This window comes from Culex quinquefasciatus, chromosome 3 (genome assembly GCF_015732765.1).
Source record: "Culex quinquefasciatus strain JHB chromosome 3, VPISU_Cqui_1.0_pri_paternal, whole genome shotgun sequence".
NCBI classification, from domain to species: Eukaryota; Metazoa; Arthropoda; class Insecta; order Diptera; family Culicidae; genus Culex; species Culex quinquefasciatus.
In genome coordinates this window covers 42,137,289-42,156,228 of record NC_051863.1, presented here as the reverse complement: position 1 = coordinate 42,156,228, position 18,940 = coordinate 42,137,289, and the positions used below count along the sequence as shown (strand labels likewise).

Genomic DNA, 18,940 nt, shown 5'->3' with positions numbered 1-18,940 from the left:
GGGTAATTCTCTACCAACTCACACAGCAGTTGCCCCGACCCCTCTTCGATTTGCGTGAAACTTTGTCCTAAGGGGTAACTTTTGTCCTTGATCACGAATCCGAGGTCCGTTTTTTGATATCTCGTGACGGAGGGGCGGTACGACCCTTCCATTTTTGAACATGTGAAAAAGAGGTGTTTTTCAATAATTTGCAGCCTGAAACGGTGATGAGATAGAAATTTGGTGTCAAAGGGACTTTTGTGTAAAATTAGACGCCCGATTTGATGGCGTACTCAGAATTCCAAATAAACGTATTTTCATCGAAAAAACACTAAAAAGTTTTAAAATTCTCCCATTTTCCGTTACTCGACTGTAAAAATTTTGGAACATGTCATTTTATGGGAAATTTAATGTACTTTTCGAATCTACATTGTCCCAGTAGGGTCATTTTTCATTTAGAACAAAATTTTTCATTTTAAAATTTCGTGTTTTTCTAACTTTGCAGGGTTATTTTTAGAGTGTAACAATGTTCTACAAAGTTGTAGAGCAGACAATTATAAAAAATTTGATATAAAGACATAAGGGGTTTGCTTATAAACATCACGAGTTATCGCGATTTTACGAAAAAAAGTTTTGAAAAAGTTGGTCGTCATCGATCATGGCCATTCATGGTCACCCGCGATAGAGACGGACGACGAAACAAAGAGAAACGCAAAAAGTAACTTTTTCAAAACTTTTTTTCGTAAAATCGCGATAACTCGTGATGTTTATAAGCAAACCCTTTATGTCTATATAACAAAATTTTTGTAATTGTCTGCTCTACAACTTTGTAGAACATTGTTACACTCTAAAAAATAACCCTGCAAAGTTAGAAAAAACACGAAATTTTAAAATGAAAAATTTTGTTCTAAATGAAAAAATGACCCTTCTGGGACAATGTAGATTCGAAAAATACATTAAATTTCCCATAAAATGACATGTTCCAAAATTTTTTACAGTCGAGTAACGGAAAATGGGAGAATTTTTAAAACTTTTTTAGTGTTTTTTTCGATGAAAAATACGTTTATTCGGAATTCTGAGTACGCCATCAAATCGGGCGTCTAATTTTACATAAAAGTCCCTTTGACACCAAATTTCTATCTCATCACCGTTCCAGGCTGCAAATTGTTGAAAAACACCTCTTTTTCGCATGTTCAAAATGGAAGGGTCGTACCGCCCCTCCGTCACGAGATATCAAAAAACGGACCTCGGATTCGTGATCAGGGACAAAAGTTACCCCTTAAGACAAAGTTTCACGCAAATCGAAGAGGGGTCGGGGCAACTTTTCCCGATTTCGTGTGAGTTGGTAGAGAATTACCCTATTAGAAAACAGGACAAATTGGCAAACAGATCGATTGAACTGGCATCTACTTTGCAAAGCCGCCCATGCGATGGCAACATTTCCTTCTCATCAACTTTGATACAAAGCTCGTTCGCACGATTAAATGGATAAAACCATCAAATTAGCATGGAAAAAGTGCACAAGGTAAAATGTCTCCAATCAAAAGCTATTAACTTCATTTTTTCTCCGATTACAGCATTCCGGCAGTGGTGTCATTACACGAACACAATTTCTTCCGAAAGCAGCCGCCGGGGTGGAGGCGATTGCTATCGGAACTAACATTCCATCGGTTTGCTGCTGGGAGGTAGTGAACGAAATGGTTCACAAAATTATACTAGGATTTGGACAACCTATGCAAATTGCTTTTTTCATAATAGGTTTTAAGTCTTAAAATTTGGGAAGACGTGACTGACCATGATTTGACTTTTAGAATGTAGTTGGGCATATCCACCCACATATTTTTCAAACAAATTCTTACTTCCTGTACATGTTTGCTAAAAAAAATGATGACAAAGAATCTTTTCAAAAAATTCCTTTCTTTTTTTTTGTTTGAATTCGCTAGTAACTCGTCAGGGTTGACTCGGATCGTAAGAAGTTTTTTGACAAAGCTATTTATCAGACATTTTTACTCAAAAATCTCACATTTGACAATGATTCGTCACATTTAACGCCACCTTTTAGTAGTCTTTTGAAATTCTTGCTTTTCCCCATACATTTTTGAGGGTTTTTTCATAGAAAATTCAACGATAAAAAGGGACCCTTATACCCAGTGTTGAAAATCCGACGACTATGATTAATGTGGTGATTAATCGCTGCCTGTTACACCTCACGAATAAGACTGCTGAGAATAATCTTTATTCTCAAATTGCCACGACTAGCTGTCATTCGTCAAGAGTGCAGACGATGATTGTAGTTATACCTTAACCGATTTGGCTCAAAATTTACACAGTTACTTAATTATACCTAAATAATCAAACCAGGGGGTATCTCTTAAGATTTTTTGATTTTTTTTGTCACCCTAATATACATTTTATTCTTATGTATGTCATCTAGGGAAGAGCAATCCGGTTTGTTATACACAGAATAAAAAATCATGGTAATATTACAACTGGGAAGTGATTTAATGTCAGAAAAAATGGTGTTTAATGTCAGAAAAAATATGTGTAATTTTACCTCTGAAAATGTGTAATTTAACCACTATTCTGGTGTAATGACACTTTTTCAGTCTAAATTGAGGTAAAATGACATCATAAAAGAGGTAATATTCAACCTTCCAAATTTACACAATTTTTTGCTGTGTAACAGGACCTAAACCCATAATCACAATTATGTTGATCAAAGTTTTACTCGAAATTTTGTTCAGATATATTGCAAACCAATCCAAGTATTTAGTATAATATTTATTTTTCAAAATTAGGTTAAATAAACTGCTATCATTGCGGTACAAATTATATGCGAAATGACCTCATGTTATTATCTCGCAACGCCCGCGAATTAGCTAATTACACTCATACCTGTCCGACTAATGGGTGTCTAGGCCTTTCGTGAATCGTGCACACACCACATCCATTACATCCAGTTCAACGCTACAAATAACCAATTACGCTTGAAATTTGGCCCAAACTCTTCATGCGACATGATCCTCATTAACCGCGGGGTGAACCTCGGGGGCAAACTGAACTAAATTTTGCCCGCAAAACATCTCGTTTCACGAGTACTTCACTGTATGCTGCCGCCGCGCAATAAAAGTAACAAATTTATCCTCCGAAACAGTTGTTGGGTTTGTACGCCAACGGAACCCCCTTTTGGGCTCCTTCATCGACAGCTTTGTGTCATGTGTTTAAGCGCGGCGGCGGTATGCGTTTATTACGCGCGAGTCGTCATCAGGGCAATAGCGCGGATTACGTAAGATTCGCAGGCGCAAAGGTTGCCGGCGCACAAGTCAAGAAAGTGTCCCCGCCGTCGTCGTCGAGGGTCCCCCGCCATGGCGGTGCAGTTTGGAGTGATACACATTTCCAAATGAATCTGGAGAGTATAGAAGCAAGTTGCGTTGAGTTCGCCCGGTGCTGTACGCATGGTACCGCGCTAAGATCTCGCGAATCTTGTCCTCTTTCTGGGTCGCGTACAGATATCGAAAGTGGCCTGCAACTGCTGCTGAGAGACTTAATTTATTCATCTTGGGGATGGAAGTGGGTATGTGTGTTTATTTGGAAACACGTGGGCCAATAAATGTGGCATGATTGGTAGATCTATCAATGAATCAATTTTGGTGCCGGTTGATTCGAGTTGAGTGCAAATATGGATCAACTACCAACTTGTTGTTTAACATAAAAGATTGATATAGATGTTCTAAAAAAAATCAATTCAAATTATTGGCTCTACAGCATGCTTTGGCGTTCTCGATTGCGATATTCCTACTAGAAACTAGGTGTCCGAAGGCTTCATTGTTGAGGCAATTGCAAACCTCTTTTGAGCAATTCCATCCCAAAATAAGAATTTTTCAGGTACTTTTTCTCAAATCTCTCCGATTTCAATGAAACTTTGTAGACATGTAATCCTACGCTCATGGAGCTAGTTTAACTCGATAATGGCATTTGAGAAGGGCGTAAGTGATTTAAATATTTTTGTTTTTCGCAATTTAAATATTGCTGTAACTCGAAGCCGTTGCATCGTATCAAAAAGTGGTCAGAGACAAACTTGTTGGAAATTTTACGGGCTTTCCGAAAAAAATACACTGAAAGAAAAAAAACACGCCACTTGTATGAAATTTTTCAATTGTTATGATTAAAAGTCAAATTTGAAGGTGAGCCTACGATTTTTTTTCGTTCAAAATATTTGTAAAAATAGCCTAAGATGTTACAAAAAGGCTTACGAAAAATGCAGGATGGAGCAACTCACTTAAAAAAATACAAAAATCATTTCAGTAAAGTTAGTAAGTAAGTAAGTATTTAAGTAAACAATTTTTTTGAAAAGTGCTCTAAACGACAAAATTTTCTAAAACTAGATACGGGAATCAATTCTACAGACAATTTTACATAGAAGTCTCCATACAGTGAAGTTACAGCGGTTTTAAAAATATGAAATAATGATTTTTCAGTCTCGTAAATATTTTTACCGGAAAGCTCATCCAATTTCCCATCAGATTGCTTTCGAGCTCATTCAATCGTCAAAAAAACGAGTTATTTTGAATAGAGGTCAAAGACGATCTTATGGGAAATTGGACGAGCTTTTCGGTAAAAATACTTACGAGACTGAAAAATCAATTTGTCATAAAGAAATTGGCAAAACCACCAAATTTTTCAACATTTTGCCTTCCTCACTGAGGTAAGGCTATAATTCTGCTCTAAAAATGAACTTTGTATAAAAACGTCGTAGACCCACCTTCATGTATACATATCGACTCAGAGTCGAAAACTGAACAAATGTCTGTGTGTAAGTGTGTGTGTATGTATGTATGTGACCAACAAACTAGCTCATGTTTCTCGGCACTGGCTAAACCGATTTGACCCAAACCTGTTGCATTCGTCTTGGTTTAGGTTCCCATAGATCGAGTTTTATACAGATTGAAGTTTCGATAAGTAGTTCAAAAGTTATGTATAAAAATGTGTTTTCACTTATATCCGGATCTCACTTAAATGGACGTAAACTATTTCCGGGTCCATCATCCGACCCATTGTTGGTCAGGTTATCAAAAGATCTTTCCAACGAGCTCAAAACATTGACGATCTGGCAACCCTGCCTCGAGATATGGCCACATAAGTGATATTGATGTACTTTTTGGAAGCCGGATCTCCCTTAAATGTATGTAAACGATGTCCGGATCCATCATCCGACCCATCGTTGATTAGGTAATTGAAAGGCCTTTCCAATGAGTCCAAGACATTGAAGATCTGGCAACCCTGTCTTGAGTTACGACCACTTAAGTGATATTTATGTACTTTTTTGAAGCCGGATCTCACTTAAATGTAAGTAAACTATGTCCGGATCCATCATCCGACCCATCGTTGGTTAGGTAATTGAAAGGCCTTTCCAATGAGTACAAAACATTGAAGTTCTGGCAACCCTGTCTCGAGTTATGACCACTTAAGTGATATTTATGTACTTTTTTGAAGCCGGATCTCACTTAAATGTATGTAAACAATGTCCGGATCCATCATCCGACCCATCGTTGGTTAGGTAATTGAAAGGCTTTTCCAATGAGTCCAAAACATTGAAGATCTGGCAACCCTGTCTCGAGTTATGACTAAAAAAGATGATGAAACCACTCATATACCCATTTTTGGTAAAAAGTGAGGAAGGCATCAACCACATAGGTGGATTAAGTTAGTTTTTGTTTTTAAAAACGCTGTAACTTAACAAGAATTGGTTTTAGGACTGTGGTCAATATGAAGACTTTAATGTAAAATCGTCTGTAGAATCGATTCGGTTTTGAAAATTTTGACGTTTAGAGCACTTTAAAAAAATAGTTTCAGCTAATGATTTTTGTATTTTTTTTTTTTGAAGAGTTGCATTTTCAATTCAAGTAGTGTTTATAAGATTTTACCAGTTTTTCTCCAGGATGTTACATTTGCAATTCAGAGATTTGGAAAACCTTTCAACTGAGATCAAGCCTTTACAGGGAGGGTATATGTTACTAAGTTTATATTTTGCTAGCTGCGTGCTTTTTTCGGGAAGAGTTGCTTTTTTCATTAGCCTTTTTGTAACATCTTAGCTATTTTCACAAAAAAAAAATGAACGAAAAAGAAACGTGGGCTCACCTTCAAATTTGACCTTTAAACTTAAAAAACAAAAAATATCATAAAAGTGGCATGTTTTTTGCTTTCAGTGAATTTTTTCGGAAAGCCCGTAAAATTTCCTACAAGTTTGTTTCTGACCACTTTTATATACGATGCAGCGGCAATTACGAAACACAAAAAAAATTAAAACACTTACGTCCTTCTCAAATGTCTTTATTGAGTGAAACTGGCTCCATATTCACAAAATGGCATACAAAAGCGTAGTTTCATTGAAATCGGAGAGGGTCCGGTACAACCGATTCCCTATTTGACATGGAATTGCTCTTTTTACACCTAAGCTTCCATCCACCCCGAGATTCGAACTGACGACCTTTGGATTGTGAGTCCAACTGCCTATCAGCGACTCCACTGAGATAGGACCCAGGGAGACGACTCCTACACCTGGACTGAGCTAACGACCTAACCCTAGGTTAGACTAGGATAGAAGATAGAAGATAGAAGATAGAAGATAGAAGATAGAAGATAGAAGATAGAAGATAGAAGATAGAAGATAGAAGATAGAAGATAGAAGATAGAAGATAGAAGATAGAAGATAGAAGATAGAAGATAGAAGATAGAAGATAGAAGATAGAAGATAGAAGATAGAAGATAGAAGATAGAAGATAGAAGATAGAAGATAGAAGATAGAAGATAGAAGATAGAAGATAGAAGATAGAAGATAGAAGATAGAAGATAGAAGATAGAAGATAGAAGATAGAAGATAGAAGATAGAAGATAGAAGATAGAAGATAGAAGATAGAAGATAGAAGATAGAAGATAGAAGATAGAAGATAGAAGATAGAAGATAGAAGATAGAAGATAGAAGATAGAAGATAGAAGATAGAAGATAGAAGATAGAAGATAGAAGATAGAAGATAGAAGATAGAAGATAGAAGATAGAAGATAGAAGATAGAAGATAGAAGATAGAAGATGAGTTAATTCATAGAATGAAATTTCGAGTGAAATCCCCTCGACCAATAACTCATGTTTTCATTGTTAAATCACGTGATACAGCAAACATCACTTACTTCCACTTCCAGTGGCACACGCAGCTTGATACCTCCTGCACCTCTCATTGATCCGTTGAGTTCCAATTAACAGAACGACATTCCCTCCGCACCCGGTACAAACCAGCGGCCAGAAAAGTAGCCGCGACCTGCTCTCGTTGCGTAACACCTCTTTTGCGCACACACACCTCAATTAACTTTGCAAAAAAAAAAAACGAAATATCACAGAGGAAATGAAACAAGCTGTGTCACCGCGAACCAATCTGCAACAAATAATGTGAGTGAGTGTCATATATGGGACATCCTGACAAGTGTCGTGAAAGAAATGTTGTGAGTTGAGTAAGCAAAAAAACCTACAAATCTGTCGCCTTTTAGTCGTAATAATGTTTTAATTACGCAAACTACAACCGTAATACGGGCGTGAACAGCCGGGTGAAATGTAACCAAATCAGCGAACCTCTACACGGTTTAAAAAAAGCAGCGCGCTCAGATTGTTTGTCTATGATATAGTTGGAACAAAAAAATTAACTTGGCCCACATGATGTTGGGCCAAATTTCTTTTGCTGACTTCATTTGAACAACCCACGGTAACTTTGGTAGAAAGCTAGTTCAAAACGAATACTGTCTGAGTATTTTTGTTTTTATTTTTTTTTTTTTTTCATTTTTTTTTTTGCTTGGTCAATCCTAGCTTGGTTAAGATGAGGTTAACAATTGCATTGAAATAAAGTTGAAACTTACACTTACCTTTGACAATTATCAAAAGATTTTGCCAAAAGGGGTAAAATGGAGTCTAGGAGACAAAACTCTCTGTGAATATTGCAAACAGGTTGTTCAAACAAACGTGCCACTAAACTTTTCGCCGTTTGGACCTCAGTGGCACCCTCGGCGAGGTGTTGTCCACACTCCGATCGAATTAATCTCATTCTTTCACCAGTCCGATTCGCCGTTTCGCCGCTGGATGCTGGGAAACTTTTTTTAATAAAGTTGAAAGAAAGCGACACGCCGTGCGCCGAATTGACAAGTTGGCCGCGGCGTGCGTGAAATTGAAGGCTGTAACCGTACAGCAGTGGTAGGTCCTGCCCGAGCAAGAGCTCTGCAGCCGAAGGTTGTAGGTTATGAAATTAGATTTACGTGCCTCCAGGGGGAAACGCACACCGGCAGTAAGGCCTGCGAGGAATGTGCGAGGTGTTTCGGCGAAACGACATGTGTTTTAGCACAATCTTTTTATGGCGTTCGGGTCTAGCTGACTTTTTTTGTTAAGGTTTTTTTTTGTTTCGTTGAAGTTTACAATAAATGTTATCTGAGATTACTGTAAAAAGATTAATCAAATGTTCAAATCAAATTTGTATTCCGCCAAACAAAAAAAGTAGTAAACAAAGATCAAGAGAAGATAATTTTACACCTGCATCATCAAGTTTTAACAGCTCACGTCTTGACTGAAAATAAGTTAATAATTGATAAAAAATGTAAGGAAAAAAGGTAAATTTTGAGTCAAAATAAAACTAGCCCAATTTTATTTTTAAATATATGTTCAATCAGCTATTCCAGAGTGCATAATTGGCAAAGGGAGCGCGTGGTCGTAAAAAATATTCGGAGTGAAAAGTGATTTTTTTTTGTGTGTGTGCCTTTTGTTTCGCATATTTGTCGTGAATTGTGTGCTGCGAGGAGAAGATTACCCTTTGAAAATGCATCGTCATCAGTGCATGATTGGCAAAGGGAGCGCGTGGCCGTGAAAAATATTCCGAGTGAAAAGTGATTTTTTGTGATTTTCAAAGCCCTTCCTATATCAACGTTGTGGATTGTGTTTAAATTTTTCGAATAAGGTTTTATTTTTTGCGGTAAAAAAGCCATTTCTATATAATGATCGAAAGACGCACCGACAATTTGGATCGTTGAGTTAATAGTGGAGCAAAATAACTGTGTGTGAGTGATTTTGTATGTTAACCAGAAAGACCTTCACATAGCATCGTTGCTCGGAAGGCTCGCCGACGGGTCTGTTATGAAAGTCCTCCCCATAGCGTCGTAGCTCGGGAGGCATCGAAAAGCCAGTACCTTATCCTACTAACCAAAAAAAATTAATCACGTAATGCTTGAAAAAGATGCTGTGGATTCAACGGTCTCTAGCGGTATCAACAAGTATATAGCGAAAAACTATGTGTTTGATGAGTCTGCCACTTCAACTATCGGACTTACATTCCTCCCTTTCGTTGAACTGCAGGCTTCTTGGGAGGGCGCCGGTATTGATTAATAAAGTAGGGATCTTCAGAGGTTAAACAGTGAACGGATGGTTGGCTCCCATTGATCATTTTTGATTCATTGTTTAACTTCAGCTGATCTGTCAATAACGGAGTAGCAGCTCATTGGCAGTCAACCATGCTCATGCTCATGCTCATACGTTGAATCAGCTATTCCATAGTTTAAACTATGAAATTTGCACAAAGATAATTTCAATAGAAAATTAAATGGAGGAATTTATAAAAAAAAGTCCCTGATCAAAAATGTTTCAAAATAGTAAATAAGCATTATGTACCACTTTTCAAAAAAAAATCAGCATTTATTCCTTTAACAAAAAAACTTCTGTTCTCTAAAGTTAAATTAAATAGTAAATTAGTAACAAGAGACTTGCCCACAATTAAGCGACGAACCCTAAAGAAGCGGTACCAAGCGTGGCGTCGCCGGAGCCCATGCGCCTTTCGTTATGCAACAAACTGTGCATGCTTTGGTAGCGCTCAACATAAGCAGATGGATGTTTTTATGCTGATCCAACATGCTTCCAGCAGCGTTTACCCATCATGTTCATTATGGTTAACAAGTCTGTTAACAACCCACCACGATTTCATTGAAATAAAGATTACGATTTGTTTTGTTTTTTTCCCCTTAGCTTTTCTATTCTTCAAGTCGTGTTGATAACACTACTCGACAAAACAAAACTTGTGTCAAGGGATTGACGATATCTCATCGGTTCCTCAGAGAAAAGGCATCCCCAAATCCGATGCAATCGACAGAATTTGATTTTATGTCCACGCGGACTGACGAGAAGCTGGTAAATTTTTTAACATAAAAAATTCGAACAATTTAAAAAAAACTTGCGTCTCCTCCCAACTATATGAGCCATCTACAAAAATATGGAGGCGCCTGGTGCATAGCCATTTCCTTTAAGCACAACGGAAACAACCAATACAAATGTATAAAAAAGTTGTCAAGTTCGGGGGGTCCACAGCTAGCATTTTTTGTACGATTATAAAAATAAATATTAAAAGTTTAAAATTAAAATATTTGAAAAACCTTTTTTTTAAATATATTTGTTTACTAAAATTTTATGTTTCTCAAAGGTCTATGGGTACTTCGGGATGTCCATGGTCATCCAAGGACTCCCTGGAGTTAAGATCTATGAGTCTACCGCCGTAACAAGCAAGAGGTCGTCGGATTTTGACCCCGGATCATGTGCGTATAGCACCAGTGGATATGGTAGACTACTATATGAATGTAATGGGATGTACATGGTCATCCAAGGACTCCCTGGAGTTAAGATCTATGAGTCTACCGCCGTAACAAGCAAGAGGTCGTCGGATTTTGACCACGGATTATGTGCGTATAGCATCAGTGGATATGGTAGACTACTATATGAATGTAATGGGATGTACATGGTCATCCAAGGACTCCCTGGAGTTAAGATCTACGAGTCTACCGCCGTAACAAGCAAGAGGTCGTCGGATTTTGACCCCGGATCATGTGCGTATAGCACCAGTGGATATGGTAGACTACTATATGAATGTAATGGGATGTACATGGTCATCCAAGGACTCCCTGGAGTTAAGATCTATGAGTCTACCGCCGTAACAAGCAAGAGGTCGTCGGATTTTGACCCCGGATTATGTGCGTATAGCATCAGTGGATATGGTAGACTACTATATGAATGTAATGGGATGTACATGGTCATCCAAGGACTCCCTGGAGTTAAGATCTATGAGTCTACCGCCGTAACAAGCAAGAGGTCGTCGGATTTTGACCCCGGATCATGTGCGTATAGCACCAGTGGATATGGTAGACTACTATATGAATGTAATGGGATGTACATGGTCATCCAAGGACTCCCTGGAGTTAAGATCTATGAGTCTACCGCCGTAACAAGCAAGAGGTCGTCGGATTTTGACCCCGGATCATGTGCGTATAGCACCAGTGGATATGGTAGACTACTATATGAATGTAATGGGATGTACATGGTCATCCAAGGACTCCCTGGAGTTAAGATCTATGAGTCTACCGCCGTAACAAGCAAGAGGTCGTCGGATTTTGACCCCGGATCATGTGCGTATAGCACCAGTGGATATGGTAGACTACTATATGAATGTAATGGGATGTACATGGTCATCCAAGGACTCCCTGGAGTTAAGATCTATGAGTCTACCGCCGTAACAAGCAAGAGGTCGTCGGATTTTGACCACGGATTATGTGCGTATAGCATCAGTGGATATGGTAGACTACTATATGAATGTAATGGGATGTACATGGTCATCCAAGGACTCCCTGGAGTTAAGATCTACGAGTCTACCGCCGTAACAAGCAAGAGGTCGTCGGATTTTGACCCCGGATCATGTGCGTATAGCACCAGTGGATATGGTAGACTACTATATGAATGTAATGGGATGTACATGGTCATCCAAGGACTCCCTGGAGTTAAGATCTATGAGTCTACCGCCGTAACAAGCAAGAGGTCGTCGGATTTTGACCCCGGATTATGTGCGTATAGCATCAGTGGATATGGTAGACTACTATATGAATGTAATGGGATGTACATGGTCATCCAAGGACTCCCTGGAGTTAAGATCTACGAGTCTACCGCCGTAACAAGCAAGAGGTCGTCGGATTTTGACCCCGGATCATGTGCGTATAGCACCAGTGGATATGGTAGACTACTATATGAATGTAATGGGATGTACATGGTCATCCAAGGACTCCCTGGAGTTAAGATCTATGAGTCTACCGCCGTAACAAGCAAGAGGTCGTCGGATTTTGACCCCGGATTATGTGCGTATAGCATCAGTGGATATGGTAGACTACTATATGAATGTAATGGGATGTACATGGTCATCCAAGGACTCCCTGGAGTTAAGATCTATGAGTCTACCGCCGTAACAAGCAAGAGGTCGTCGGATTTTGACCCCGGATCATGTGCGTATAGCACCAGTGGATATGGTAGACTACTATATGAATGTAATGGGATGTCCATGGTCATCCAAGGACTACCTGGAGTTAAGATCTACGACTCTAGCGCCGTAACAAGCAAGAGGTCGTCGGCTTTTGACCCCGGATCATGTGCGTATAGCATCAGTGGATATGGTAGACTACTATATGAATGTAATGGGATGTCCATGGTCATCCAAGGACTCCCTGGAGTTAAGATCTACGAGTCTACCGCCGTAACAAACAAGAAGTCATCGGCTTTTGACCCCGGATCATGTGCGTATAGCATCAGTGGATATGGTAGACTACTATATGAATGTAATGGGGATATGGTAGACTACTATATGAATGTAATGGGATGTACATGGTCATCCAAGGACTCCCTGGAGTTAAGATCTACAATCGATGTAAAGTTATCGAAATATTTAAGTTTGAACGATGAACAAAAGTCCTTGCTTACCACTTTAGCTAAACGGCGACCTCTTTTTTGTTACGGCGGTAGACTCGTAGATCTTAAATCCAGGGAGCCCAACACATTTATATAGTAGTCTACCATATCCACTGATGCTATACGCACATGATCCGGGGTCAAAAACCGATGACCTCTTGTTTGTTACGGCGGTAGACTCGTAGATCTTAACTCCAGGGAGTCCTTGGATGACCATGGACATCCCATTACATTCATATAGTAGTCTACCATATCCACTGATGCTATACGCACATGATCCGGGGTCAAAATCCGACGACCTCTTGCTTGTTACGGCGCTAGACTCGTAGATCTTAACTCCAGGGAGTCCTTGGATGACCATGGACATCCCATTACATTCATATAGTAGTCTACCATATCCACTGGTGCTATACGCACATGATCCGGGGTCAAATCCGACGACCTCTTGTTACGGCGGTAGACTCATAGATCTTAACTCCAGGAGTCCTTGGATGACCATGGACATCCCATTACATTCATATAGTAGTCTACCATATCCACTGATGCTATACGCACATGATCCGGGGTCAAAATCCGACGACCTCTGCTTGTTACGGCGGTAGACTCATAGATCTTAACTCCAGGGAGTCCTTGGATGACCATGTACATCCCATTACATTCATATAGTAGTCTACCATATCCACTGGTGCTATACGCACATGATCCGGGGTCAAAATCCGACGACCTCTTGCTTGTTACGGCGGTAGACTCGTAGATCTTAACTCAGGGAGTCCTTGGATGACCATGGACATCCCGAAGTACCCATAGACCTTTGAGAAACATAAAATTTTAGTAAACAAACATATTTAAAAAAGGTTTTCAAATATTTTAATTTTAAACTTTTAATATTTATTTTTATAATCGTACAAAAATGCTAGCTGTGGACCCCCGAACTTGACAACTTTTTATACATTTGTATTGGTTGTTTCCGTTGTGCTTAAAGGAAATGGCTATGCACCAGGCGCCTCCATATTTTTGTAGATGGCTCATATAGTTGGGAGGAGACGCAAGTTTTTTTTTAATTGTTCGAATTTTTTATGTTAAAAAATTTACCAGCTTCTCGTCAGTCCGCGTGGACATAAAATCAAATTCTGACGATTGCATCGGATTCGGGGATGCCTTTTCTCTGAGGAACCGATGAGATATCGTCAATCCCTTGACACAAGTTTTGTTTTGTCGAGTAGTGTAATCTGAACGCTGCTTTACGACCTCTGCCAGATAACCATCAGCCTACCATTTTGGTCAAGTTTTAAAAACAGAGTGGGATGCCTTCAGTTCGACCTTGCAGAGAGATTTATCTTCTCTTCTCAAAGAAACTATAACTGAAACGTGAGGTGACACTTGATGCTCACCGCCGGTCGGTCTCTTTTTTTGGTACCGTTTTTGTCATTCATCCGGCGACGCCACAGTCACTGCAACAGTCAGCGACTTCTGGAGATGGTGCCGATGGCACTTTTGAGTCGCGTGTGGACGTGCGCTACGTGTGTCTAATTGGTTAATCGAGGTGATTCATCTCTGCTGCAGACTGTAGACCTTAACGTTCACAATGGAACAGCGAGGGGCAAATTATGTTGACAGCTTGTCACCGTACGAGAATTGTTGTTGGCTCAATGGGATGTGGTTTGCCACTGCTGAACTTGGGGGCCGTTAAATGGACACCAGATTGCAGATCAGGTGACGAAAATGTTATGAGAGTACCCCTAGGGGGTTTTGAATGGGATTGCTATTGATTTTTGATCGATATATCGGTTGATCCTTGGAGCCGATATATTGACTAATTATTGTATCACGTGCTGTGGTGAAATATGATAATTAAGTTTAAAAAACTGTTTGTTTGACCTTGAACCATCTTTCATTTTAATTTAAGCAGTTTCACAATTCCGGCCGAATATGTCGATTCAACAAGGATTTATTGGTAACATTAAGTTGGAATAAAAGAAAGATTTCTTTACAATAAACAGAATTTTAATTTATTGTTCATGTTTAAGACATTTGTTTAAAAATGATTAGAGCAAATACATTCTCTAAACATTTTCTAGTGACTAATTTTCTTCAGTTTTTTTATTTATCCCGTGTTTAGGAGGTCATTTTTAGTATTTTAATTTGAATTTATTTTATTTAGCTTTGTTTGTTTCTGGGCTAATTCTACCATCTCCTATCATAACCATTAACTTTTTAGTTTTTTCATGTTTTCCAATCACTTTTCGATATTTTTTTGCTTGTTTTGCACTTTTTTGCTATAAAATAACACTAAAATGATTAAAATTGTAAAAAAAATGCTAAGAGGCATAGTCTAGTTTATAACAAAAACTTGCTGATTTTGGATAGAGCCTTATGGAAACCTATCGTTGAGAACGGATCGAATGAGATAAATACGGCCAAAATCCGTTCAGCCAGTCCGGAAATAGTCGAGTGAGAATGTTGTGTCCTTATACCTACAAACACCCACAAAGACATTTGCTTAGAACTTGATTCTGAGTCGATATGTATACGTGAAGGTGGGCCTAGGAAGTCAAATTAATAAGTTCATTTCTCGAGTGATTGTATAGCCCTTCTTCATTAGAGCGAGGTTGGAAAAACACAGCCAAAATGGACCTGTGGAAGAAAAAAACAATAATATTTCCCAGGTCAGATGCATTTGATGCCAGATTGATTTTTGGCCCGCCTGCGACATTGTTTGTAGACTTGAATTTTATGATTATTTATGTTGTTTCTCTTGACGGTATCCATGAAATAAAACTACACTGTATTTGACATTATGTTCATATATTTTTTCGAAAATTCTTACAAAAAGCATTTTTTAACGATATTCAATCAAAGAATACCACAGGAATGCATTCAACACCTTAACACTGGAACGCCCAACGCATGTCCAACTTACACGGACGCCCAAGCCTCCCGAAAAAAGGTGGAACTTCAACTCGCTGGTTCTCGGGCATAACTCAGTCAATCAGGACGATTCTTGTTTCCAGTGATTTGTAGGAATGTCTAGATGATCCATAAACGTTGCAGAACTTGATTTGAATAAATCTGTAATTTCTGCGACTGAAAACATCATTCCACCTTTTTTAAAACGACTGCCTGCGCGGAATTTTTAGCGAATTTTTTTTACACGCGAAAAAAAAAGTTGCAACGATGTTTTTGATCGCAAAAATTACAGATTTGATCAAATTAAGTTTTTCAAAGTTCCAGAATCATCTAGACATCCTAACAAATCACTGAAAAGAAGAATCATCTTGATTGGTTGAGTTATGTCCGAGATCCAGCGAGTTGAAGTTTCAACTTTTTTGGAGCCGTTTCAACTTTTTTGGAGCCTTGGGCGTTGGAATGTTAATCATCATGATTTTAGACAAATTGAATTTGTTTTTCAGGGAATCAACAATAATCAAACTTTTGTTAGTATGGTATCAATATTAGTTGGATTTGGTTGATTCTTCATCTTCGTTAAATACTAGTCAACAGCACATTAAATATCATAAATAATGAAATCTCAACACGACAAAGATTAAAAACAAGGACAGAGTTCGCTTTGGGAGATCGCTACCACAGATTTTTGCCGGTGGTTCCTAGGCCCGGATCGTCTTGACGCCCTTGATGAACACGTGGTCCCCCGGGTTGGGCATGTACTCGTTGGTGTTGAGCTCGCCGGGCCCGTTGATCAGGGAGATCCTCGGTGGGGCGGCGAAGTAGGACAACATCGGGCTCGAGTACTGGCCAATCGGGTTGGTGTAAGCTGGTGCCGCGGCCGCCAGGTGGTGATGGCTAGGGGACGGAACCGTTCCGTACTGGTGGACGGGCTGCTGCAGCGAAGAGGGCTGGAAGGGCACGAAGCTGGACTGGGTGGTGGCGGCGCTGGGCGTAGAGGTCGGCGAGGGTGGCACCACGGCTCCGGCGTGGGAGTAGTGGGACAGGGAATGGGAATGGTGCTGGTGCGGCTGGTTGATTCCGACCGTCGGTTGTTGTACGTAGGACGGTTGGACGTACTGGGTGCCGTACGGGTTGTACATAACTGGACGCAACAGTTGGATGTACTGTAGGCCTCCGGTGGGTTGGCCCTGTGGGTTGATGTATTGCATGATGAGTGGGGATGCTGCTGGAAGGAGAGTGAAGATTTGTCAGCGATTATGTTGCGGATAATCCACGGTCTGAAATCCTACCTGGAGCAAGAACTTGGTTTCCGGTGGCATGTGGAGTGGCCATAGCCATGTAGTACTGGTTCAGGTTCTGATTGGACGTAGTCGGCACGTATTGGCTGTTCAGCGGACCCGGCGTTACACTGTACGCTTGTCCAACATCAGAACTCTTCGTTGGCAATCCAATGGGCTTCAGCGGGATTTGCTGCACCGAGGGAGCCACCTGATTCTGGAGCTTGCTCAACGTTTCACTGTCCGGAACCGAGATCGAGTTGTAATTGCTTGGTCCATTAACCGGATGGCGCGCCTTCCGGGTGTCCGGCGTAACCGGTTCGGGATCAGCCCGGACATGGCCCAGAACGACCACCAGACAGCCAATCATGCACAACGTAAACTTCATTTCACTCACAGCCACCAAAACCACAGCAACAAGTTCGTCGACTTGAATTTAAAATCTGCTCCAACTTATTCACGATCTGCTAGGCACCATCAACCGCGCACAATTTTCCTTATGATTATGCCACCTCAAAACACGTGCTGCACTTGCACTTGCCACTACTACTGCTTCTGCTTCTGCTGCTGCTGCTTTGTGATTGATAAATGAATGCAGTGCTGATATGTGCAAGGTCTTTTATATTGCAGAGGGAAAAACTAAACCAAAACTTATCATACCGTGCTCCGATATCCGCGCCACCAAGACCAAAAGGCACCCACCAAGAAAGTAGGGGCCCGTCTCCTCCATAGCCTTCAACTACCGGAGTAGGAAGTTGGTATCGCGCCACCACCGTCCCACAGCAAATCTCACCTTCGTCGGAGGATACTCGGCGAGTGAGATGCAGGGAAACCCGAGTCAGAAACTGTGCCAAAAATTGATCGAAACTTGCTCAAAAAGACTCATCAATTTAATTTAATTTTATGCAGTTGATAGACGACAATCCAAAGCAATGATTTTCCAAAGATTATATTATATGAAGGTTTAAAAAAAAAACCTTCTTGTATGGACACCTGCCAAAATTATATGCTTTGTTTTCTTTGGTAATAGAAAAAGTAGTTTCATCAAAATAAAAATAAAAATATATAATCGCTGTCCAAAGTCTCAGTGGATTGCTCCTCTATAAAATGTTCATGCATGTAACTAGAAGAATGTATTTCCAAATTCACCATTGTTTTCTGTTCGGAATCGGAAACTAGGCGTCATCCATAAAGTATGTCACGCTCTAGGGGGGGAGGGGGGGTTTGAGCATGTGTGACATTGCGTGTTATAAGTATAGGAAAAAAGTTGAAATTTTGAAAGTTGATTTTTTTAATTATCTGATATACCTTCTAAAGGACTTTGTTTAAAATGGTTAGAACTATGGGATAATTTTGACCAATTTCGTCAGGGTCATTATTTTGGCCATAAAATGCTAAAATTATTGTATTGTTGTCCTTAAGCTAAAATTATTGTAAAAAGTTGAAATTTTGAAAGCTGTTTTTTTTTTAATTATTTGATATACCTCCTAAGGGACTTTGCTAAAATTGGCTAGAACTATGAAATAATTTTGACCAATTTCATCGGGGTCATTTATTTCACCATGAAATGGGGTTTCAAGCTAAAATTAATTCGATAAAATTAACTTTTGAGAGTTCATTTTTTTTTATTTTGTTCTATTCCCTAACGGAATTGATTTATTTATTGAGAATTTTTGAAGTGTGAATAACAAAAACTGTTATTATTTTCACAGAGCCAGGAAGTCGGAGCTGACGTTGAAGTTCGAGCTGGAGTGAGACCTCGGAGACTGCATCGGATTCAGCAAATTTTCAGCAACTTTTACTTGGAGTCGGAATCTGTGAAGTCGGGTATTTTTGGAGAGCTGAAGTCGTCGTTGACGTCATATCCTGCATCCAGAGTCGAAGTTGTCTTCAAAGTATGGATTCAAAGTCGCTTGGAGGTACCCGACTCTGCAGCCCTGACTAGTACAGAAGAGTGATGGCAAATGGCAAATACACCAAA

At 39.7% G+C, this 18,940-nt stretch overlaps 1 protein-coding gene across 2 annotated transcripts; it reads right to left on the bottom strand.

Annotated features, from left to right (window-relative positions):
* Nucleotides 1–16,182: 16,182 nt before the first annotated feature.
* Nucleotides 16,183–17,523, bottom strand: LOC6053275. 2 transcript variants are annotated; one of them, XM_001869354.2, is made up of 2 exons: nt 16,972–17,523; nt 16,183–16,907 (listed from the first exon to the last, which is right to left on the bottom strand). In XM_001869354.2, exons 1-2 carry the CDS (start codon nt 17,345–17,347, stop codon nt 16,381–16,383), a joined length of 903 nt encoding a protein of 300 aa, XP_001869389.2. In that variant the 5' UTR covers nt 17,348–17,523; the 3' UTR covers nt 16,183–16,380. The 2 variants fall into 2 exon arrangements, with proteins under 2 accessions (XP_001869389.2, XP_038120402.1); XM_038264474.1 differs by having other exon boundaries at nt 16,183–16,904.
* Nucleotides 17,524–18,940: the final 1,417 nt, after the last annotated feature.